We start from the raw sequence: 21842 nt of genomic DNA on the forward strand, positions 1-21842 counted from the left end.
CCGCTGCTGCAAGAAGCCGCTGGACCCATGTCATCGTCTTGACACCATTCAAGTCGACAAACGCCCGGAGCCCCACGATTGCACGACAGCACCAGTCTTACCAAACCAGCGTTGAATCGAACACGCCCAATCTCGTCCGCGAGTTTGACCCTGTGATTCAAAAAAAATACTTCCCAGAACCACCCCACCAAAATCTCCCAGCTAGCAGGCTTCAAGCACACAACACCATACCACAATCATCACATCATCAACACCATGTCCAGCGTCTCTTCAGCAGCGGCCGCCTCCCTCCTCAAGCGACAGCTCAAACAAATGCAAACCGACAAAGACATTCCAGGCATCTCATGCGGCCTCGTCTCGGACAATAATATCTTCGAGTGGGAAGTCATGCTGATGATCAGCGACGAGTGTAAATACTACGGCGGTCTGTCTCCGCTTCTCAACCACTGCCTTATATCCCATCGCTAACCTTGTATGTGTATACAGGAGGCAACTTCCGCGCCATCCTCACCTTCCCCCCAACCTATCCCTTGATGCCCCCCAAGCTGGTCTTCCAGTCACCCATCCCGTTCCATCCAAACATCTATCCCGACGGGAGATTGTGTATTTCGATCTTGCACCCCCCAGAAGAGGACATTTCGGGGTATGAAAAGGCTAGCGAGAGGTGGAGTCCGGTGCAGAGCCCCGAGTCGATATTGCTCAGTGTGATTAGCTTGTTTGAGGATCCGAATGACGAGAGTCCGGCGAATTTGGACGCGGCGGTGTTGTTGAGGGAGGAGAGGGAGGGGAAGAGTAGGGAGTTTAGGAAAAGGGTCAGGCAGTGTGTTAGGGAGAGTTTGGGAGAGGATTAAGTTGGGATGTTAATCTTCTTGGGAAATAGCTGGCGTTAATGGCAGCCAGACACCACAAAGCGAGAAAACCGGTTCAATCAAGCCATTCACATACTCTTTCTCTCCTGCCCCTGGAATTTCAAGAACTTTCCTCGACGAAACCCATCAACCTCCCCACTGTCCCATCCCACTCCTCATCCCACCTCCTCCTCCCCTCCTCCACGGCCCCCTTCTTCAAGTGCTTCAACTCGTTCTCCCCCTCCGGCTTCAACAACTCCCCCAACACCCCCGCCAGCTCCTCCCCAGTCTCAAACCCCCTCCCATTCACCCCCTCTTTGACCAGCTCCCCAAAACTCTCATACCCCCCATACGCCACCACCGGCAGCCCAGCCCCAAACATGTCCACCACCTTCATCGGCAGATCCACCCCCGAAGAGCTCATATGCAGACAAACCCCCAGATCAGCACATGCCAGCAACCTGGCGTAGTCCTCAAAGGGTAGAAACAAAGTAGCAATCCTCACGTTAGGTAGCTTCCCTTCCTTGACCAGAGCATCAATCTTGTCGTCATAATACTCTTTTTGCGGTCCCTTCCCGGTGATGAGCGCCAGGATTGGGACCGCGTCAGGCCTGGCTGCGTACATGGTGAGGGCGGAGAGAAGAAGAGAGAAATCCTCGTCTGGTGTCCAGGACGTGCTCGAGACAAGAAGCTTCATCTTGCCCGAGACCAGGGCGCGGTAGTATTCCCTTCCGGAGGGGAATAATATCTTGTCTAGGGCTTCGTTGCGAGCGTCGGGCGAGAGGATAGGTTGGAAGATTGCCGCGGGCCGGTCGTGGACGGGGATCATGGGTTTGTGAGGGGGGATGCTGTAGGGGGCGGCGCGGAGTTGGCGGGCCATGGCGTTCGTCACCGTCAGGTGGTGAGAGCCTAAGCGACCGAGGTAGGTTTCGTAGATTTTGGAGAGGGAGACAAAGGGGTGGGAGGGTCCTCTGGTGGAGGAGAGGATTGTCCAGCCGTAGTTGTGCCAGTCGATTATCAGGTGGGAGTTGCGGAGGTAGGAGGTGAGGCTGGCGATGGCGAGGGTGGGGATGGAGGGGGGGTTTTGGACCAAAAGCCAGGCGGAGGGGGGGAGGAGGTAGAGGAGGAGGTAGGAGAGGTGGAGGATTTGGAAGATGACTTTGATAGGGGCGAATAGTAAGAAGGGGACAGAGGGAGGGCGGGAAGGAGGGGTGGGGAGGGGGATGAGGGTGATGTTGGGATGGGTGAGGATGTCGGGGTGAGGAGAGGTTTCTATATGTGGTGTTAGTGAGTGAGACTGGCAGGTGTGAAAAGATGAATACATACCGAGATATCCTATAAGCTTGACTTTTCCTCCATGTTTGGCGATGCTCAGGGCATGATATGTCATGCGGGGACTCCTCCCAATATCACCAAGGACCAGAATGTGAATTGGCACCCCCTTCCCTGTGGTGTGTCCATTGTATCTCGATGGCTTCAGGACGATGTAGGCTATTAATAAACCCAAAAGGACAAGGCTGATGAGCCCTGCCATGTCTGCGCTGTTGGCGTTTGTGAGCCGTTGGGTTTGTCAAAGTTAGATTCACTTCAGCCAACCGATGGCTAATAGTGACCAAGGCCAAGTGGCATCTGTCGGTTTCTCAAGTGTTGGCTGAATTACGCTTGTCTGACAACCCAACTTTACATCAGCCAACGATGAGCCCCGTGCAGTAGACTGACAGGTGCCAGTTGAACTGTCGACGTTGAACCTCAGCCTCGTGAAGCCAGCTGTGTCCTCAGCATCAGCCCTGCGTTAATAAGCTTAATTAGGAAGCTGAGATGGGGTGTGGTTGAAGGTGTTAGTGATAGGTCATGAATGTGAGACTTCATTAACGCAGATTATCTGGGTGGGATGGTCGCGGTCTGGGCTGCATCGCGGTGCATTGGCGGGGCCGGGGGTCAACACGTTCGCAGCCAATGGACCAATCAGAAGCCACAATATCCGTGGACCTTGATAGCCCTCTCCACCAGCCCAAGCCCGGCTCAGGGGTCGAAAAGGGAAGGCGGCCGTGGAGTGCAGCGAGTGCAGCGACAGGGAAAGGGAAGGTGGAGGAGGGACAAGTCTGGGGCAAGCAACAGCACGACATTCACCGTCTGGAAACACATCAAAAGTCCAGGTTGTCTCATCCCATCTCGTCTCAACTCACCCCCCGCCGCACTCTGACATATTGACATCTCTCTCTTCCCTGATCCTCTCTTCCAACAACGTGTGAAACCAGCGCGCCACCGTGTGTTGGGCTGTCCAGTGAGCCAGTGCCGTTCGTTTATCAACCACGGATACCAACAGTCCAATAATCCAAAATCCGTTGCGATTGCGGGTCTCGAGACGTCCCACGACATCATCGGTGGCTGCCCCTCGGAGTAAGTTTGCTGCATTGTCTTGCTTTTGGACGCCTTGAAATAAATTGAATTTTCTTGTTGACCGCCAAGGATCAGCTCCCCTGGTGATTTTGGGGCGACGCCTGATCGAGATTCCCGCCTGACGAGCGACTTTTCCCATCGATTCCCCATTCGCCATCCATCACGATCAAAAACCGTTGCAGCCCCGGCACAACCCCTCCCCGCGACTCCGACGTCAACCACATGTCCGCCAGCAGATAGCACCGGGAGTCATTGACGCTCCTCTCACTCTTTAATCAACGACACACAGTCACTCTCGACGACATCTTGCTACCATGACATCGACATACGCCTTGCCAGCGACGGCCATCCATCAACATCATCCTTCCTCCGACCACGGCTGTTCGCATTCCCACTCACATTCGCACTCCCACAGCCATGGCCACAACAACGGCCACTTACATAGCACCTCATCACTGGGTGGACTGAGCCCGACTCGAAGCAGGAAGGAGTCCAGAGCTAATGGCGGTCACTCCCACAATCGCAGCCAGGATCATGACATCAACCACATCAACCACCGAGCCAACTCGAGCGTCCCCAAGCCACTAAATCTCGGGCCGACGTTGAGTTCCAACGCGCACTGGAGGACCGAGTCGACACTGGGAGGCAAGCCTTTGGTTACACCAACCAGCGCCAGCTTCGACGCCGCCGGGATATACCAACCGCCGGCTTCCAGAGTGCGCGCCGATACACGCTCCCACTCCCACTCCCACGACCATGACCACGATCACGGACATGGGCACAGTCATGATCATGACCATGGCCACGGTCATGGCCATGATCACTTGGTGGAGCGGTCAAGATTCACAAAGTTCTTGCTACCGCGGATCGCGAGGTGGCCCCTAGTCCATGCGGTGGTAGTGGAGAAGGACTCTCGCCGAATATTCTACTTTATGTCGTATGTGCCATCTCTTGTCCCCCTTTGCTATTATGCTTTCAGTTCGCCGACTAACCATTGTCACTGTGCAGACTCAACCTCGCGTTTATGATGATCCAAGCATTTTACGGCTATGTCACAGATTCCCTTGGTCTGTTGAGTGACAGCATTCATATGTTCTTCGACTGCGTGGCATTGGCAGTCGGCCTGTTTGCTGCCGTTGCGAGCAAATGGCCACCGAGCGAGCGGTTCCCATACGGCTTTGGCAAAATCGAGACGTTGAGCGGTTTTGCCAACGGTGTGTTCCTGATTCTCATCAGCGTCGAAATTATGATTGAGGCGTGTGAGCGCATGATGGAGGGCAGGGAAACCAAACGGCTTGGAGAGCTGTTTGTGGTCAGCACGCTGGGCCTACTGGTCAATTTGGTGGGCATGGCGGCATTCGGGCACCACCATCATGGGCATGATCATGGGCACTCTCATAGTGGTTGTGGTGGACATTCGCATGGTCACGATCACAAACACGACCATGGCCATGATCACGACCATAGGGATGAGAAGAAGGATGCCCACGGTCACTCGCACTCGCACTCCCACGACAACGAAAACATGTACGGCATCTATCTTCATGTGCTAGCCGACACTTTGGGAAGCGCGGCTGTTATCGTATCGACCATTCTTACACACTTTTATAAGTGGGCTGGCTGGGATCCTCTGGCCTCTTTCCTCATTGCTCTCCTGATTTTGCTTTCGGCGCTGCCGCTGGTCAAGTCTTCGGCAAGGAGGTTACTGCTTACGATTCCACCCGAGATCGAGTATAACTTGCGCGATACCTTGTCTGGAATCACAGGTTTGAAGGGTGTGGTCAGCTACGCGGCGCCCAAGTTTTGGATGGATGACCGGCACAGTGAGGGCGGGTCGGCCAATAAACTCCTCGGTGTCATGCACGTTGTGGCGGGCCGGGGCATGGACATGGAGGACGTGCGGGATCGTGTGCGCAACTACCTGCTTGAACACAACATTGATATCACGTTGCAGGTCGAGCGGGAAGGGGACACAAGCTGCTGGTGTGGCGTAGGACGGAGTCCGCTCTCCCAGGCTCACAAGTCGACAAATAGCATCAGCATCTTCTAGGGAGAGGGTGGGGATTTGGTTTAGTCGATGCTCTCTTTCGGTTTTGGTCCGTTTTGGTCAGATGTTGGCTGGTCTGGATTGGAGTACACTGGGGCACTTTTTTGATATTGGAACCATGGCGTCGTTTCTCTTCCTCATTGGTTTTTGGTCCGAGGAAAGATAGGGAGCATGGCTCACGCACGCTTAATCCGGGAGAGGGCAGAGGAGGTGTAGTCCGTATCAGAGAAGGAAATGGTGTACATGGCATGTATGCGTTTGCTATCGGTCACTTGTATCTAGCGGGTCAATGGATTACCATGATCACTTGCTATTGAATGTTGTGCCTTGCTCATGCCAACACTGTTAGCATCATCGCCTGGGGTTAGGGTTGAATATATGCCATCGCGAACCCAAAAATGCCCTTGGCTGACGCATTTCACATGCAAATCCCCAGAGAAATGGCTTGGCGTGTGTAGCTCGATCCGCGCTTGGCGTCGGTCGAGACATGCCCCTCCACACACCCACAAGACTTCAGGAGGGAATGAATGCAGGTCACACCTGAACTCAACCGAGAGCCATTGTTTGGCCAGGGACGCAGTCATCCGTCTATCCGATGCTGTGCCCTCAGGCTGACAGACTCGAGGCTTATTCTAACGGATGACTTTTGTCAGAGGATCCATTATGCGAATTCAACCACTTGACCGAATGATGCCCCTTCCATGATACCGAGGATGGCATACATACATAACCAGGGCACAAAGAGCTACCCCACGCTCAACCTGGCAATCTGTTCCAAAAAGAATCCACCTCCAGAACTGTGGGAAAGGGTCCCCTCCTCGTTCAGTGGCGACGCGGGATGGTTGGGGGACGGGGGAGGGTGTACATACACAGCAACGCGGACATAAGGGCCGTTGTATTCTCGGTTTTATTTTTTTGCCAAAAGTCGATTCGTGGATGGGGGTGAGAGAAATAATGACAACCGACGACCGAGGGAGGATAAGGTCAGGCTGTGTGTCTGGAGAGGTGAAGCTCTTTGCGGGGAGAAGGCAGATTCGCTGCGCTTGGCTTATAATTAGCGGGTAGCTCCCTCTTTAAAAGCCGCACTAAAATGTGGTGTAGACTTCAACTGCCGTTGGCTGCCGGCACAGGAGAGAGAGGCATCACAGAAACAGGGACAGAGGAGTTTGGGGGATGTTCTACAAAGGAGTCCAACCGCCTAGCTGGGTCTTGAGGCTGAGGGAGAGGGAACTGTAATTCCCTTGTGATCACTGCCCAGGGGACATCCCACCTTTTACCTGTCCACAAAGGGGAGGAGAGGTGAGTGTGTGGCCGCTGTTCGGTTTGGCGGGGCTCCTTTTTGCCGAGGTTCTTGGGGTCCGGGGTGTGGGTGACGTCCGTGGCTGCTGCAAGCGTGTGTTCCGCGCAAAGGGCAGCTTTCTCTCTGAAAACCACCTCGTTTGCGCCGATCCTTTTTTTTTCCCTTTCATTCACGTCAGTTTTGCGCTCAATTCTCCTTTTTTTTTCCACAGTGTCTCTTGCCATTTGCCTGCTTTACCCCCTCCACAGACTCTGTTGTTTAGGAACAGAGATACACAGCCGACAAGGACAACCCCTCCATATCTCAAGAACAGAACAGACACACGCGACAGTCGGAACACCAGACGAGGTTTCTTCAGAAATCCGGTGGGAAAATCAGGGGTGCATAAGGGTCCCGAAAGTCTAAAGTCTAAACAAACCTTCAACAAGTCCGGATCTCCGTTTCCCGGTCCCTCTTCTTCAGCCGTTTCTCCCTCTTCGCCGCCACTTTCCACAGCAACCAGAAATGTCGTCCACATCCCCCGACCAGAAGCTCCAGGCTGTCCTCCCCGACGCCGTGGCCGATAAGATCCCCCACATCCCAGAAAGCAAGGAGGAGCTCAAGGCGGACGCCAAGGCGGCGGCTTCGACGGGCTTGGCCCAAGTACGGTCGTTTGTCGCCGGTGGCTTTGGTGGTGTCTGCGCTGTGGTTGTCGGTCATCCTTTTGACTTGGTCAAGGTCAGGCTTCAGACTGCTGAGAAGGGGGTGTACTCGAGTGCGATTGATGTGGTGAAGAAGAGTGTGGCCAAGGATGGGTTGAAGAGAGGGTTGTATGCTGGTGTGAGCGCGCCCTTGGTCGGTGTTACGCCCATGTGTGAGTATTCCCTTTCATCTTTTTCCTCGGAAGCGCGAATGCTGATTTGCTACTTGAACAGTCGCCGTCTCCTTCTGGGGCTACGACCTCGGCAAGAGCATCGTCCGCTCCACCTCTACCGTCAGCCCAGATGGCAACCTCTCCATTGCCCAGATTTCCGCCGCCGGTTTCTTCTCCGCCATCCCCATGACCGCCATTACCGCCCCCTTTGAGCGCGTCAAGGTCATCCTCCAGGTTCAGGGTCAGAAGCAGCTCGCCCCCGGGGAGAAGCCAAAGTACAGCGGCGGCATGGACGTCGTCCGCCAGCTCTACCGCGAGGGCGGTGTCCGCTCCGTCTTCCGCGGTTCCGCCGCCACCCTCGCCCGTGATGGTCCCGGTTCGGCTGCTTATTTCGCTGCGTATGAGTACTGCAAGCGGGCGCTCACCCCCAAGGATCCCGTGACTGGCGAGGCCAGCGGCAAGTTGAGCTTGACGGCTATTACCTGCGCTGGTGCCGCTGCTGGTGTGGCCATGTGGATTCCTGTCTTCCCTATCGACACGGTGAAGAGTAGGCTGCAGACTGCGGAGGGCAATGTCACGATTGGTGGCGTCGTCAAGGGCCTGTATGCCAAGGGTGGTTACAAGGCCTTCTTCCCTGGTTTCGGGCCCGCGTTGGCGAGAGCGGTCCCTGCTAATGCGGCGACCTTTTTGGGCGTAGAGCTGGCGCACCAGGCCATGAACAAGGTCTTCAACTGAGGAAGTGATGTAAAGGGGAGGGTATAGACAGGGAGGATCTTCTTATTGGTCTAGGCATCGTGGGAAGGGATCTGTAAAAACTGACTTTTGGGTTTTTGTTTATCATACCTTGTTTCAGGCGGTACTTTCTGTTCAAAGAGCGGGACAGGGAGTCTTGGGTTTTGCGGCATGGCATCTGGCAGAGACATGTATTGTGATTTTGTTTTCTTTTCACTTTGTTAGAATGTCGGAGGATAGAAAGGGGGTGTGAATCGCAAGGGCACAATGACATATGATACGGACCTTTCGTGTTTTGATAACCAAAACCATATATCAACACAAAGGGTTTGAATCGTACGCCATTGTGCCCTCGGGATTCACACCCCTTTCTATCCTTCACCCCAAATTCGTAGGCAAGAAAATGGAGACTTGTACTGCGAAATAAGGCCTTTCTGAGATCCAACATCCTCGCTTTCACACACTCACCAATCATTTCAACCATGACTTTCATATACAACATATCCTCAAGAAGGGGGACAGATAGGGTTAGGGTTAGATAACAGTTGACGTGTCTGGTCCGTGCATGTAAGTCAAAAAAGCCCCTCGACTGTCTTCGGACAACTCAAAACATCAGACGTCAAGTCAGGGAGATTGAAAAAAGCTTTGGGAAGCAGTCAAGATGGATTCCACATCGAAAGAACCCCCAAAACAAAAGGTAAGCACTTGTCTGACTCCGCGTCCTCCTTTACTTCGAAGCTAGCTGTTGCTGGTGAGGGCGAGTCGCGCTCAGTGCACTCTTCACTCTGGGCAACTCAGCAAAGCTGCATCTCTTATGGAACTGCCGACCGCAACCGTGAAATCAAGCTCGTCCATTTCTTCCAAGCGGAAAGATCTGATTCCCTTTCATTCTGCTCTCCTCTTTTCACCCCTTCATCTCTGTCTTGAGATTGTTGTTGGTTCAAATACAGACTTCATCATGGCTCCCACAACCGACGAGAGGGGTGTTCCCATTCCGACCATCGAACATGATGACGAAGGTTTCCCTCCTTCTCCTACTTTGGGAGCCTCCTCTCTGGACCTCAGACCAGCTATCCACTCACCGGATGTCTCTGCCAAACCCACCTGCAATCCTACCAGCAACCCTTCCTCCCCAGGAGTTGGTGCAGATCTAACCTTTTCTAAAAAGTATCTTCCCCTTCGGGAGTTGACCCTCAACTCGAGACCCTTGGTCAAGCGAGCCATTCAGTTCTCATGCGATGGCGACCTAGCTGTTGCTGCTGACGACTCGGTCCATGTCTTTGTTCCCGAGTTTCCAGATCTCACCAGACGCAGGAAGAGGATCGCAGAGGGAGGTGACCCGGAGTCTTCGGATGAAGAGGAAACCAATGAACAGAAAGGCAAGTACAACCCAGAGATGTTTCGGACGCAATACTCTGAGGGTAGCAAACACATGCCCGTCTCTTTTCCGCCACTCGACCCGCGGATCAACAAGGAGCTCTACGATGCTGAAGGGATGCCTTTTCCTTACGACAAGACTTCTGCCCCGCCCAAGCCTCAGGGTGTTGAGAAGGACACAAATGGTCAAGAGGATGGCCGAGATGCCGGGGATGGTGATCAGGCCGACGGTGTCGAGGGGGACGATGATGACGACTGGGAAGATGACTCAGACGATAGCAGTGTTGACGATGACCCAGCTGGCGGTGGTGCCAGACTCGGCTCAAATCAGCCATACGGCGCGGGCTCTGGCCCGATCACCAGTGTTGGCAGCAGCATGAACCACGTCGTCAAGATCAGCTGGTCGCCGTCCGAGCTCGGGGTCAACAGACGCCCGATCCTCGGCATTCTCACCGGAGCTGGGACGCTCGCCATGTACGGCGACGGTGACATGGCCGCGAACGTGCTCGGCAGCGCCAACGGGTACATGCTGCAGCGCCGTGAGCTCGCGTCCTGGCTGGTTCTTTGGGGCGTGGGCGAGCGGATGATGGTGCCCGGCCAGTCGCCCGCCTACAGCGAGTACATCCGTACGTTCGCCTGGGCGCAGGAAATTGGCCCTGGCCAGGCACTGCTGGCCACGCTGAACGATGCCATGGAGATCGCCATCATCAGCGTACAGACAGTCGTGTATGTGGAAGAGGTTTCGGAGAAGGGAAGGGCGGTAGGTGGTCCTGCCGAGAAGACGGTCTGGCATGTCCGTGAGCTTGTACGCTTCAAGGCGGAGGGGCCCCATCTGCCTGTTTCGGTAAGCGGATCGAACTGGGCGGAAAGTTTATGGAGGGCTAACACCAGATGACAGACCATGGATCCAGACTATGTTCCTTGCGGCACCTCCTTTGGTCTGAGCTTTGGTCCCTGGCTTGAGGATGATGGTGGACGTACGTGTGTCCTTGGATATCTCGACCGGAACTACGTCGGCTTCCGCAAACTTCGCATCGACAAACCGTGGACCAGAGGCCAGTTGCCCAAGCTTCAGGTTGAGAACAAGGACACCCACGGCCAATGTGTTCATCTGACCACGGACGGGTTTATTGAGTTTGAGCAAGGGGTAAGCCGCTGCCGAGACGGTCTGCGTCGATGTCTCACGGTACTGACGCCGTATAGATCTTTCACAAGGGTGATATGATAGGCTGCCGGGGAATGATTTCTACAGGCTGGCATCCTGTTCCGTTTGAGGTTTCCCTTGCCAGTGGAGCCCTGGCTGAAACGGCGAAGCACAAGACGGGCGTCTGCGGAACCACATACAACCTCCAGCATTGCGAGAACCCCATCATTGGTAAGACGTTCAAGTGTGTATCTTTCGTCTGGGGTTTGCTAAGTCTTGTTATGCAGATATGGTTGTCCACCCCCCGCCTGACCCGGCCAGACCAACTCCGACCCCTTTGTACACCTTGGTTCGCTTGTCTGCCACGCCTACCACGCCGAACTGGTATGAGACCAACGTCCCTTCTGCTCTCGCCGCGGACCCCAACAGTCCTTACTTTCAGTGGGCTCGCTCAATCCAACAAAAGCTGGAGGTATTGGTCCCAGCCGACATGTACCAGAAGCGTGCCTACGGTGCCGACGACAGCGATTCGGATGAGGAGTCTGACGACGGCGTTCTCATGGAAGATACCCTTGAGGATGACGAAGGCATTAATTACACGGGCGAAGGACTCACGGCTATCGACCTCACCACGGATGCTAATGTCGCCAGGGAGGTCAAGGTTGTCCCCGAGGTCCACCCTCATCGGTTCCGTTTCCATGGTCTTACCTTGTCTGCTGGCGGCGGCGCCTCTGCTGTCTTGGTTTCTGCCCACAGCACGCAGCATCCCGAGCGAGGCGGTTGGCACACGCAGCGCTCGCAGGTCTTGTTCAGCTACAAACCTCGTCGCGCCTCGGGCCGTTCCCTGAGTATGTACATGGACGACGACAACCTGAACTTTTCCTTGATGAGTTCCATGAGCACCGAAGGGAAACTGTTTGAGTATCTCTACGGCGGCGGCCCCGACGTGCCAGGCGTGCACTACCCGCTGTCGTCGGATCCCCGACACGCACATGTTGCTCAGATCTTTGCTCCTGTGGTTCGGAACCAAAAGTGCGAGGTTTGCGGGGCGGCCGTCACGCAAAGCATGAGGAAGGAGGACCTGGTTGGGTGCGAGAAGGGACATTTCTTTGGCATTTGTGCTCTGAGCGGGCTTGCTGTGCAGAAGCCGGGTATGACGCGGAGCTGCGGGACATGCGGGTTCAAGACGATGAGGCCGGAGATTTTGTTGCAAAAGGTTCCCGAGGATATCAAGGAGGAGGTCAAGGGGGTTATCGGACGGGGGAGCTGCATGGCTTGCTCGGGCAAGTTTCTCAACTAGTAGTGAGCCGGGGGGAGGGGCGGTTGGTAAACTGATGATGGATCCTGGCTTCTGGGACATGGTTGATACCCTGATAAAGTTGGTGGTGCAGCGGTTTGTTACTCAGCAGAGGATAGTCTGTAGTGGGTTTTGAACAGGTATAGTGAGTACAGCACCAGCAAACCTTTCACATTGCTCGGAACATGAACATGATGTGTGGTGATGTGCAAGGTCGGGGGCATCACGGCCCCTGAAATGAATTGTCAAAACATGGCTGGCTGACTATGATGGAGCAAAGTAAAAAGACGATATGAAACCAGGTCGTTTACCTGTAATGTATGTACATGGACCCGAGTCCTTCTCCCTCTCTCTCCGCGGCTCGACCAATTCAGGGGCTTCGGGCCGTGCTGTTTGGTGAGGCGTGTAGACTCAAAATGGAACCCAGTAGGTATTTCTCACCAAAGCTCCTAAAACCCAGCAGGGGATTTTTCGTTGCATGCAGCAGCTCAGGATCGACCATCCAACCTCATACCACACCCTCAAGATACGACCCCAACCCCCAAAGCGCCGCACACCCAGCCAGCGCCGTCGCGCCAACAATCTTCTTGGTCCACCAGTTATCATCCGTCAGCGGCTTCGCAACCCGCTGAATCTTTCTTGGCTGTTGCTGCTTCTTCCCCGTCTTGGCCGCAGAGGCAGTAGCATTCCTCTCGGCAGCCTCCTGCTCCTCCGCTCGTGTGTGTAGTTCCGCGATCGTCCTGCTCAGCCTGACCATCTCCTCCTCAAACGAGGCGTTTGTCTCCCCCTTTCCGCTGTCCACCTCAACATTCTGGACATTTCCAAAGAAATCCGTCACTAGCCGTCTCCTTGCCTCTTCCGCCCCGCCCTTGAAGAGGTCGTATCTCACTCCAGCATGACTATGAATCTTCTCGTAGGTGTAACTGTCAAAGAGGTCGCCGACCGTCTTCTTGCTCGACGTGTCCTTGACCTCGGACTCGAGGAACTCAAGGTTGTAGTATGTATACCGGTCAATGACGGCGACCCCGATGTCGTTGTCGGCATGGTGGGAGTAGCTCGACTGGTCGAGCTCGGAGCTGCCCGTGGCGATGATGTTGGGCGAGTAGAGCTTGCTGTACATGGTGTTTGCCTGGCAGGTGTCGATCATGAACAGGATCTCGTGGTACCGTCTCTTCTCCCACATCTGCTCAAACGCATCGGCCAGATCCCAGGCGCCAATCTCCTCCGCGTCTTGGAACTTGAGGAACTCGTTGCCCCCGTGGCCGGTCATGTAGACTAGGATGTTGGAGCGGTCGTCGGTGAGGAGACGTTTGGACCGGGGCATCTCCTCGCCTACGCGGTCGGTGAGGAGGCGGATGAAGTTCTCGACTGTGACCTCGTAGCCGCGGTAGTCGACCTCGATGTTGTCGCCGTAGAGGTCGACGGCGCGGTCGGCATTGGAGTAGACTGTGCCTGGGAAGGCGTTGCGCGGGTTACAGGCCATGTCGTCGGGGAGCATCAGGATGATTTGGGAGTCGGGGATGCCGAGGCGTTTGACGGTGCGGTAGATGGAGAGGACGTTGGCGAGGTGGCGGTAGTTGAACCAGAAGCGGGAGGTGCAGACTAGGACAGCCCAGTTGGAGGTGTGTTCGGCGAGGGAGGGGCCGGCCAGGAGGAAGGCGGGGAGGAGGAGGGAGGAGAGCTTCATCTTGGTGGTGTTGGTGATGTTGGTGGGTAGGTCGTGGTGTTGTGGCAAACGAGTGGACGATGGTCGGGATTCTTGGCGTCTAGAGTTGGGACGAGTCTCAGGCGGATGGAAACATTGACGCCCGAAACAAAATCACCTGTTCTGGTGATATCCGTATCTGGTGGTGGTGGTTATTTTCTTCTGTCGACGTTCAACGCCATGCCATCAGTCAGTCAGCCAAGCCAGGGGGCGTCAGCATTGGAGCCGACACACGTCGCGGTCGTTTCACAGTGCCAAGGCCAATCTAACAGATGGCCAAGCATTACATAAGCCATTCCTTTCTCTTTCACAGATCTTAAAACCGGGGACGGAGATTTCTCTCTGGCTCTGGGGCGGGAGCACCTGTGAAACACGAGCCAAGCCCCACAAGCCTTTTGTGCCCATGGTGTCTTAGCGCAACAGCGGTGCTAGGATTTGCCGAACGCCGAACTTGGGAACAGGGGTGGTTTTACCATAGCTCCAGGCCCAGAGCGGCCGGCCTCGTTTTTTGCTGCACCAGAAGTCAGCAGGAAGAGAAGAAAAAAAAAAGGCGAGGCCATTGATCACACGTCCCGATCTCTGTGGGGAAGAGGTCGGAGCATGTGACGACGTGACGACACTTTTCCGGCAGCCCAAGCAGCAACCAGACCGCGGGGCAACAATTGGAGAACTGGCCCCCAGTGCCCCGTACCAAGTAAGACCCTGGAAAACCACGCTATTTGGAGTGGACATCGCATGGGCTTCTTTTATATACTTACCTGATGGATACACACAAAAGCAGCAGCAGCACCTTTGACTGACATTGACACCAAGCACAACCTGAGCCCTTCACCTGAGCAGGTGCATACATCTCATACCTACCTAGCATTGCTTCGCATCGCACCACAGCACCCACGCCATTACCTACTGCTGTTCGTAACCAAAATCAACCTGAAAGCCGCGCCATCAGTTAGCTGCCCTGCACGGCGGTTGGCTCGAGGAACAAGCTGCATCACCCAGCATCAGCCATCCGCCCCCCCCACAGTCCAGTCCACACACACAGCCCGGCCATCGCATCGACACCCCAGCGACAAACAAACCAGCCCGCGAACCGAAACCTACAACTACAAGCCTCTCCCTCTTTCCAGCTCCGTCTCCTCTCCAACTCCCCTCCAAACACCTTAGCAGATCAGCCAGACTTCTATTTAACCACCAACGGCTCGACACAAGCCCCCCCCCCTTAGCCCATACACTATCCTGCGGCAGTTGTCGATCTAATAACTTTATCCCCGCTTTCCCCACGGTTGCTCGACCCAGGATCCCGTCTCCAACCCCACATCGTGACGTTCTTAGTCGGCGAGAATCTCCACGGCCTCTCCGGTGGTAGTACTCATAAGGGTCTGTTCTGGTGGACACTTGTCCAACGGCCTTCCACACTTTCAGCTGCAGCAAACAGTCAAAACAGTAATTTATCATCATGGGGCGCCCACCGGCGTACCTGTTCGTGGTGAGGTAAGTTGGTTGCCACATCGTTTTTTTGGAGGGGACTCTCTGTTGACGTAGTGGTTAGACACGGGTACCGGCTAGATGCTGCCGACAAGCAGTGGCATCTCTCATCGCCGGCTCCTTACGACCCACCTCTCACTTACAGCGGTTGGCAGCAATGCAAGAATCTGGGTGGCCGAATTGCCTCGATTCTTCAGGAAAGAGTAAAGGTAGACGAGCTTGAGGCGAGGATGAACCCAGATCCAAACAGGAAGCGAAAACGATACAAGGTGGTCTTGCACAGTTCGCCGTTTCTTCGATGCATCCAGACTTCAATCGCTATCGGCGCGGGACTGGCACAGGACTCGACCCCCTTTGGACCTCCCGATCTGGACTCGCGGCCGCCCACTCCCCCTCCCGCACTCGAGGGACGACCACGGCCACCAAATATCATTACTGACCCGCCACAGAAACCTGTCAAAATTCGAAAGTCTGTTTTACGACTGGACGCATTCCTTGGAGAATGGCTTTCGCCCACCTACTTCGAACTCATCACCCCACCCCCCGAGTCTGTTATGATGCTTGCTTCTGCCAAGTCAGAGCTCCTTAGACGGGAAGACTATAGTCACTACCCACCCTTCAGTGGCCATCACCATTCCAATTCCCAAGGTCACCTCTGGAGTCCGACAGGTCGACCAAGCCCGGCTTCACCACCTAGTGACGGAGGATATGATAGCCTTGGGAGCATGGTTACCCTGAGTAACGCTTTGCCTAGGAGTCCCAGCATCGGCAGTCAGAGTAGCATAACGAGCAGCCTGAGCACGAGACCCTCTACTCCTAAAATCGAGCTCGGCGTCCGCGGATACGTGTCGCCGGTGCCACACTACGCTGTTAGCAACAACAATACTATCCCACCAGGCTATGTGGCTCATGCCAAGGATGCGTGTGTAAAGGTTGACTACCAATGGGACTCCAGAGGACCCCCTCTGGACTGGGGTGATGGTGGAAGCTTCCCGGAGGAGTGGGCCAGCATGCACAAGAGGTTCCGCAGTGGCGTCCAGAAGCTGGTTAACTGGTATACGACGGCGGAACATCCCACAGATATGGTGACGAAGTTTGCTTTTCAGCCTGTTAGGAGAGGATCGGATGGCACCGACTCTGAAGATGATGATGTCGAGACGGAGGCGGTTGTCATCATGGTGTCTCATGGTGCCGGCTGCAATGCTTTGATCGGGGCGATTACTCATCAGCCTGTGCTCATGGACGTCGGCATGGCCTCCTTGACCATGGCTGTACGGAAGCCCGAGGTTCATGATGTGGACACTACCAACGTCAACGACCTGCCGCCTGTACATCAGTTGTATGACCTCAAGTTGTTTGCGAACAGTGATCACATTAGATCGCCGCCTACAACACCCAACCCTTCCCGATCTCCCTCGGTCTCGGTGGCCAGTGTTTTGAACGGTCCTCGAGGGCGGCACATGTCGTTTTCTTCAACCTTGAGCAACTTTTCCTGGAACGACAACAACAACTCCCGTGGGTCGTCGGCAAATATGGCTCTGAATGGGCTTAGAAGGACCACTTCGAACACATACAGCAGCACACCAACAACTGGCAGCAAGCTCTCTTATGGTATCAACAGCGGAGGAGGCATTACTGTTGGGAGTGGCGTCACTTCTTTCACGGCAAACAAGGGGTCGACCTTTGGGCATAGGCCGTCGATCGGTCTCTGGTCTCCAATCTCTTCTCAGCCGGAAGAGGACGAAGACGACGATTTCTTGTTGCCCAACTTTGGCGATGCGGACCGGAAGCCAGCTTCGTCCGAGACGCCAGAGCAGGTGGATGGTGCAGCAACCCCTACCCCTGTTCCTGGCACTACCAACAACCTGGATTCGTTCAACCTCTCTGTTAGTCCTAGAGGGACTACCGAAAGGATCCCCACCCCGTCATTTTCTCCCGTCACGACTCCCAAGGCGGAATCGTCGGAGCAGCTCGGGGATGGGCCTGGCGGGCTGTGGGGTGGCAACGGACCCAGGCCCCCTGAGGATGCAGATCGGTTGAGAGATACCAGCTGTACAAAGAGACGGTGGACTGTCACTGAGCGGAGTTGACGACTCGGGAGAATATTGGAAACACCCCTGCAATGAGCACGAGTTTGTTTGTATCATTCCCCTTTTGTTGCTGTCTTTTATCATAGCGTTGTTCAAAAATTGTCTGGTGGAACTTGAGATGAGAGAGCGTTGTATTTTCTTCTCGGACTATTCACTTCGTTGATACCTGGCTGTGAGCTATTTTGAGGACTACTGACTTGTTTGACTTATCTGTACTTTTAACTTGGATAGGATGGTGAGAAGGGGTACATGAAATGGAGGAGGGAGCGGGGGAGAGGGATGATTGCATGGTGATGGGATTGGATAGCGAAAAGTTTGTTTGGGATTTTGCTTGGGGTTGAATAGGTACCTAGTGTATGATGGTAGCAATATGGATGTAGTAATTATTTGCCCTTGTCTCCGCTTGTGCTGGTGGGGGGTTTGTGAGTGAGTGTGGCGAACTATCGTCCGATGTTCTGGGTGTATCGTATCTAGCCGGATTGATCTAGGGGAGTTTGATCGACGCGGAACGTGGCCGAACCACATGATGGCAAGCCAGATCACGCTCGACAGCGGCCTTCCAGAAGACTTGTTGTGGGTGAGTAGAAGGTCCGGTTTGGCCATGGGTGAGTTTTTTCTGAACAGGCTGAAAAGGTACCGTCCGAAAAGGACTGGATAATTGGAAAAGGAAGATGTCATTCCCGAGAAAGCGGTATTCTAAAGAGTTCTGTGTGCTCATCAAGAGTGGTACTAATACAGAGTTTGCCACCCCAATTCCTCCCAATGCTTTCCCCTTCCCACCCCTGTTGCAAAGATCCAAAAAGAAAAGACGGCTGTCAGCCGTGGTATCATACCCTGATTCCCAACATAAAAAAACCCATCATCATCAAAACATCGTTACCTAGGCGCTTGAACCCATCATAACATCGTACAGTTTTACTCCCCCTTAGTCAGTATCAAAGAAACTCCCACTCCTCTTTATCCCCCCCCCCTCATTGCCCATCTCCCCAAATCAACCCCCAACAGCCCATCCGTCCCCCCTTGATCATCCCCCCACACCACCCACCACCCCGTCGCCAACCCACCCCCAAAACCACCACCGCAACCCCCAACCCAAGCCCCAATCCCTCAACCCCTCAAACACAACCCAGTTCCCCGTCTGCGTCCCCATGACAAAAACACCCATCATAACCTTGCGGTAAAACTCCACCCCAAACCCCATATCAACTTCATTCCTCATCTTGACACCCAAGTTCCTGCTCGTGAAAGCAGTCGACTCCCCAATCGTCACTCTCTGAAGCCCGTGCTCCAGCGTCGCAGCCCCCATTGCCAAAAGTCCAAAGACGAACCCCACCGCCGGGAGGTTGACTTTCGCGCCTGTTGCCATGAGAGAATCGGGATTGGGAGTGAGCGAGCTGCTGATGTGGAGGGAGAAGGTCAAAATTCCGATAAACGAGAGGACTAACCCTAGCGCAGTGACGAACAGGTGGGTTTTGGGGGTGGAGGTGAAGATTGTGGAGTACTTCCGGTAAAAATAATTAAAGGTTATGACTGGGATGAGGGAGAGCAGAAACGGACCAAAGAAGAACAGGCCGATGGAGGAGGGGGGGAGGCTTAAGGGGAGAGGGTGGAAGATGAGGGAGAGGGAAGACGAAAAAGACCAGAGGGCGGAGATGGGGAGGAAGGAGACGAGGAAGAGGAGGAGGGTGGTGGGTGCGAGCATTGCTCTGGGGGCTTGGAGGAGGAGGGAGGGGGAAATAGGGGTGGAATAAGTGTAGGGATGGAGTTTGGCGAGGTAGGTACAGGCTGTTTCCCAGGAGAGGAGCCTATAGGGCGCGAGCGGGAGGGAGGTTTTGTATCTGCCTGTGCCGGTGAGGCCAAGGCCGGAAAGGCCGGTCCCTGGTGTGGGAGCGGCGGAGGCGGCGGCAGAGAGGGTGTATGCTCGGTCGAAAACTGTTTCTGGGCAGCCCAAGGCGATGGCCGGGATAGCGAGGGCGAAGAAGCTGCTGAGGATGGTGAATTGCAGAGTGAAGCCGGCGGAGGATTGAGAGGCGACGCCGCCGAGGATGGGGGGGAACCAGAGGGTGGCCGTGGTAGTGATGGCGTGTATGGTGATCTTGATGTTGCGTTCGTGTTCCTTTTCCTTGGTCAGTTTCATTTCTTCCTGAGAGACGAGCAGGACAGAAACTTACAAAGAACGTATCCTGAATACTCCCCAACACCAGCGCATCCCACGCTCCCCAGCCCAGCCCCTGAAACACCCTCGCAGCCATACACTGCCCATACGCACCCTCAAAACCAACATTGGTGCTCCACACCGTCCCGATGAAAAACGAGATCAGCGACCCCAGATAAAACGGCCTCTTCCCAACCATCCTCGCTGCAATTAAACACCCCAGCCCTGTAATGGCCGACAAAATCAGCGGCACACCGGTCAACGCGGCCGCAGCCGTATACGACACGCCATATAATTGGGAGACTTGAGCATTAACCGTCACAAATATCGTCTTTGTCACCCCTGTCATGGCAACCATCAACATGAGTGACCAAAAGTTAACTTCTTTGCGCCATGTGGGCCAGTTCTGTCACACAAGTATCAGCATAATCCTTCAAAAGGCCAAGAGGGACAGTCATACCAATGGATCATCCGGGTCATCACTCGGCTGAGGGACCAATTCCACACTGCTATACTTTCCCTGCCCGTACTTTATCCTCCGCCGCACATTCAACGATGACGCCGCCGTCGAAGTCCATGACATTCTCGGTTTTGAGTCTGTCGTTGAAACAGGTGGAAGCTCCATTGCGGTCGCTGCTGATGTCGTCGTCTTCGCCGTAGTTGATGTCCCTGGTCTGGTGGGCGGATTCATACCCAACGGCACCTGTGGCCTAACACTCAAAGGTAATGGCTTCGGTGGAGGTGGTCGATTTGGTGCCGGCACGCTTGGTGGCGGTACACTCGGTGGAGGCAAGCTAGGAGGTGGTAATGGTGTGATGGCAGTGAACCCACTCGCATTCGTCGTACTCCTCGATAACCCCCCTCCCAACTTTGATACCGGCCTCGGTGGTAATGGGCGATTTGGCGGCTCCGTCGGACTAGTCGAGTTCAACGATGACTGTGATGGCTTCTTCTTGGCCATCATATGATGCGGTTCCTTTGCTGGAGGAGGCGGTGGTGGAAACGACTCGATCAATCCCGCTGTGCTGCTCCCATCGTTCCCATTACTCCCCCCTCTGAGCCCCAGCTCCTTCCTCAGGTCTATCCCAAGGTCCTGCCCCATGGTGGTGATGATAGCGACGGGAATGACACCTTTACTCGCTGAGGAGATGTTTTGTGATAAACGATCGTCTATCGTCGCTGTCCAGCAGACCAGACGAATGTTTGCTGTGAGATGGCCACGAGGAATGGTCAGACTAGAAAAGGAAAGGGGCCAAAGAGGATAACCAGGGGAGAGGCCACCATGGCATTATACGGGTACCAGCCTCGGGTAGCAGTAGAGAAAGAAAGAATGTGATGTGGGCAAGGGAGGGCAATCAAGCACTAAGCATTGACCTCACATTCTTGGGTGGTCGTGATAGGGTTGAGTGGTAAGCTGTCGATGCAAGGCCACTCTGGACGCATGATGGCAAGGGACAAATATGGGCTCAAGAAGGGGGGGAATATATTCTGGTACTGGGTGGAAGACTCCAGAGTGATGATCTGACCTTCAGCCAAGGGGCGAAAACACTTGGTGGTGATCATGGTAATACAAGCCAACTGCGGCTCATAAAACCCGAAGAAAGAAGAAACCATCTTCCTTTGTGTATGTCATCGCTGACAGCGTCAAGAACAAGGCAGGACAGCGACAGGCATCCCCTTGCCTGCCTCAAGCTCCCTAGCGAACCAGCACGACGCGTGGGAAGGGCACTTGTGGTACATACACCAGTACCTGGTCGCGATCGGGGTCAGATCCAAGGTCCCCTGGAATGGGACGGTGATGGAGGTGATCAGGCCCGCTTGGACCAGCCAAAGGGCGCCCCTCACACAAGCCCGAGCTCACGAGTGCAGGGACCAACAAGCAGCTGAAACGTTCAGTGACACAACGCGGGGTTGTTTGTTGTTGAAGATGTCGCTAGGGAAAACAATGTCTTGGTAGTCGTCATTGATTCTCAATAGTAGGGATTTCTTCAGCGAGATATCTTCTGGCTAGGGGGAATGAAAATCTCAGAAACCCTTCTGTCAATGTGCCAGGGAGACACCTAGAAAGGGACGTCGTTGAGAGCTGCCCTGTGCGAGGGGGAGGTCGGACCCGAAGAGCGGGGTCGCGCTAAGGGCGCCCCGCTATCCGCCGTAAAGATGTGGGGCCACAGCTGAAGAAGGAATGGAAGCGGCTCTTGCCGGGCTGTCAGGCCTCTCCTCCTTGCCTTTGCATTTTCGTGCCTGCGCATGCCGTGCCGTGCCATCAACCATCGGCCATTTTTGACCGTGCCGTCGCAAACTCGCTCTTTTGATGCTTCTTTCTCCACTGACTCTTCACCGCCGGAACACTGTCCAGTCAGCAGCGCTTCTGTTAGCTGTCGACGCGTTGCTGAACCGCAAACATCTGAC

At 54.8% G+C, this 21842-nt stretch overlaps 11 protein-coding genes across 11 annotated transcripts; 8 read left to right on the forward strand and 3 right to left on the reverse strand.

The window, feature by feature from the left end:
* Positions 1-255: 255 nt before the first annotated feature.
* ubc15 (Ubiquitin-conjugating enzyme E2 15) lies at positions 256-2105 on the forward strand (the record flags this gene model as incomplete). The annotated part of the gene is made up of 3 exons (XM_062949409.1): positions 256-424; positions 487-1965; positions 2068-2105. 2 exons carry the CDS (start codon positions 256-258, stop codon positions 849-851), a joined length of 534 nt encoding a protein of 177 aa, XP_062798148.1. The 3' UTR covers positions 852-1965; positions 2068-2105.
* On the reverse strand, positions 547-2704 carry ALG1 (mannosyltransferase). Its single transcript, XM_062949410.1, has 2 exons — positions 2175-2704; positions 547-2120 (listed from the first exon to the last, which is right to left on the reverse strand). Exons 1-2 carry the CDS (start codon positions 2380-2382, stop codon positions 970-972), a joined length of 1359 nt encoding a protein of 452 aa, XP_062798149.1. The 5' UTR covers positions 2383-2704; the 3' UTR covers positions 547-969.
* Positions 2705-2804: 100 nt separating this feature from the next.
* Positions 2805-3488, forward strand: QC764_0099520 (uncharacterized protein; the record flags this gene model as incomplete). The annotated part of the gene is made up of 3 exons (XM_062941062.1): positions 2805-2979; positions 3107-3248; positions 3431-3488. 3 exons carry the CDS (start codon positions 2805-2807, stop codon positions 3486-3488), a joined length of 375 nt encoding a protein of 124 aa, XP_062798150.1.
* A 74-nt stretch (positions 3489-3562) lies between these two features.
* MSC2 (putative zinc transporter msc2) lies at positions 3563-5298 on the forward strand (the record flags this gene model as incomplete). Its single annotated transcript, XM_062949411.1, is given in 3 exon segments — positions 3563-3643; positions 3662-4185; positions 4257-5298. The coding sequence occupies 3 exon segments, from the start codon at positions 3563-3565 to the stop codon at positions 5296-5298; spliced, it is 1647 nt and encodes a 548-aa protein (XP_062798151.1).
* A 1801-nt stretch (positions 5299-7099) lies between these two features.
* CRC1 (carnitine transporter) lies at positions 7100-8641 on the forward strand (the record flags this gene model as incomplete). Its single annotated transcript, XM_062949412.1, has 2 exons — positions 7100-7448; positions 7510-8641. 2 exons carry the CDS (start codon positions 7100-7102, stop codon positions 8181-8183), a joined length of 1023 nt encoding a protein of 340 aa, XP_062798152.1. The 3' UTR covers positions 8184-8641.
* Positions 8642-8946: 305 nt separating this feature from the next.
* QC764_609350 (uncharacterized protein) lies at positions 8947-12001 on the forward strand (the record flags this gene model as incomplete). Its single annotated transcript, XM_062949413.1, has 4 exons — positions 8947-10401; positions 10456-10704; positions 10761-10932; positions 10989-12001. Exons 1-4 carry the CDS (start codon positions 8995-8997, stop codon positions 11999-12001), a joined length of 2841 nt encoding a protein of 946 aa, XP_062798153.1. The 5' UTR covers positions 8947-8994.
* A 505-nt stretch (positions 12002-12506) lies between these two features.
* On the reverse strand, positions 12507-13685 carry GPI8 (glycosylphosphatidylinositol anchor biosynthesis; the record flags this gene model as incomplete). Its single annotated transcript, XM_062941063.1, has 1 exon — positions 12507-13685. One exon carries the CDS (start codon positions 13683-13685, stop codon positions 12507-12509), a length of 1179 nt encoding a protein of 392 aa, XP_062798154.1.
* On the forward strand, positions 12997-13715 carry QC764_0099570 (uncharacterized protein; the record flags this gene model as incomplete). The annotated part of the gene is given in 3 exon segments (XM_062941064.1): positions 12997-13268; positions 13278-13385; positions 13605-13715. Coding segments are annotated over 3 exon segments (447 nt in total). The 5' UTR covers positions 12997-13040.
* Positions 13716-13883: 168 nt separating this feature from the next.
* On the forward strand, positions 13884-14499 carry QC764_0099580 (uncharacterized protein; the record flags this gene model as incomplete). Its single annotated transcript, XM_062941065.1, has 4 exons — positions 13884-13943; positions 14017-14109; positions 14188-14397; positions 14491-14499. The coding sequence occupies 4 exons, from the start codon at positions 13884-13886 to the stop codon at positions 14497-14499; spliced, it is 372 nt and encodes a 123-aa protein (XP_062798156.1).
* Positions 14500-15159: 660 nt separating this feature from the next.
* On the forward strand, positions 15160-17767 carry QC764_609370 (uncharacterized protein; the record flags this gene model as incomplete). The annotated part of the gene is made up of 2 exons (XM_062949414.1): positions 15160-15194; positions 15253-17767. The coding sequence occupies 2 exons, from the start codon at positions 15160-15162 to the stop codon at positions 17276-17278; spliced, it is 2061 nt and encodes a 686-aa protein (XP_062798157.1). The 3' UTR covers positions 17279-17767.
* Positions 17768-18302: 535 nt separating this feature from the next.
* On the reverse strand, positions 18303-20535 carry QC764_609380 (uncharacterized protein; the record flags this gene model as incomplete). Its single annotated transcript, XM_062949415.1, has 3 exons — positions 18303-19394; positions 19450-19839; positions 19894-20535. 3 exons carry the CDS (start codon positions 20533-20535, stop codon positions 18303-18305), a joined length of 2124 nt encoding a protein of 707 aa, XP_062798158.1.
* Positions 20536-21842: the final 1307 nt, after the last annotated feature.

Source organism: Podospora pseudoanserina, chromosome 6, assembly GCF_035222485.1.
Source record: "Podospora pseudoanserina strain CBS 124.78 chromosome 6, whole genome shotgun sequence".
NCBI lineage: Eukaryota > Fungi > Ascomycota > Sordariomycetes > Sordariales > Podosporaceae > Podospora > Podospora pseudoanserina.

What these genes read in the sequence shown, in the direction of transcription:
- ALG1 (XM_062949410.1), bottom strand. Translation starts at nt 2,382, where the DNA reads ATGGCAGGGCTCATCAGCCTTGTCCTTTTGGGTTTATTAATAGCCTAC. An exon ending in CAAGCTTATAGGATATCTCG is followed by an intron (nt 2,121 to 2,174) that starts GTATGTATTCAT and finishes CACCACATATAG; the next exon opens with AAACCTCTCCTCACCCCGAC.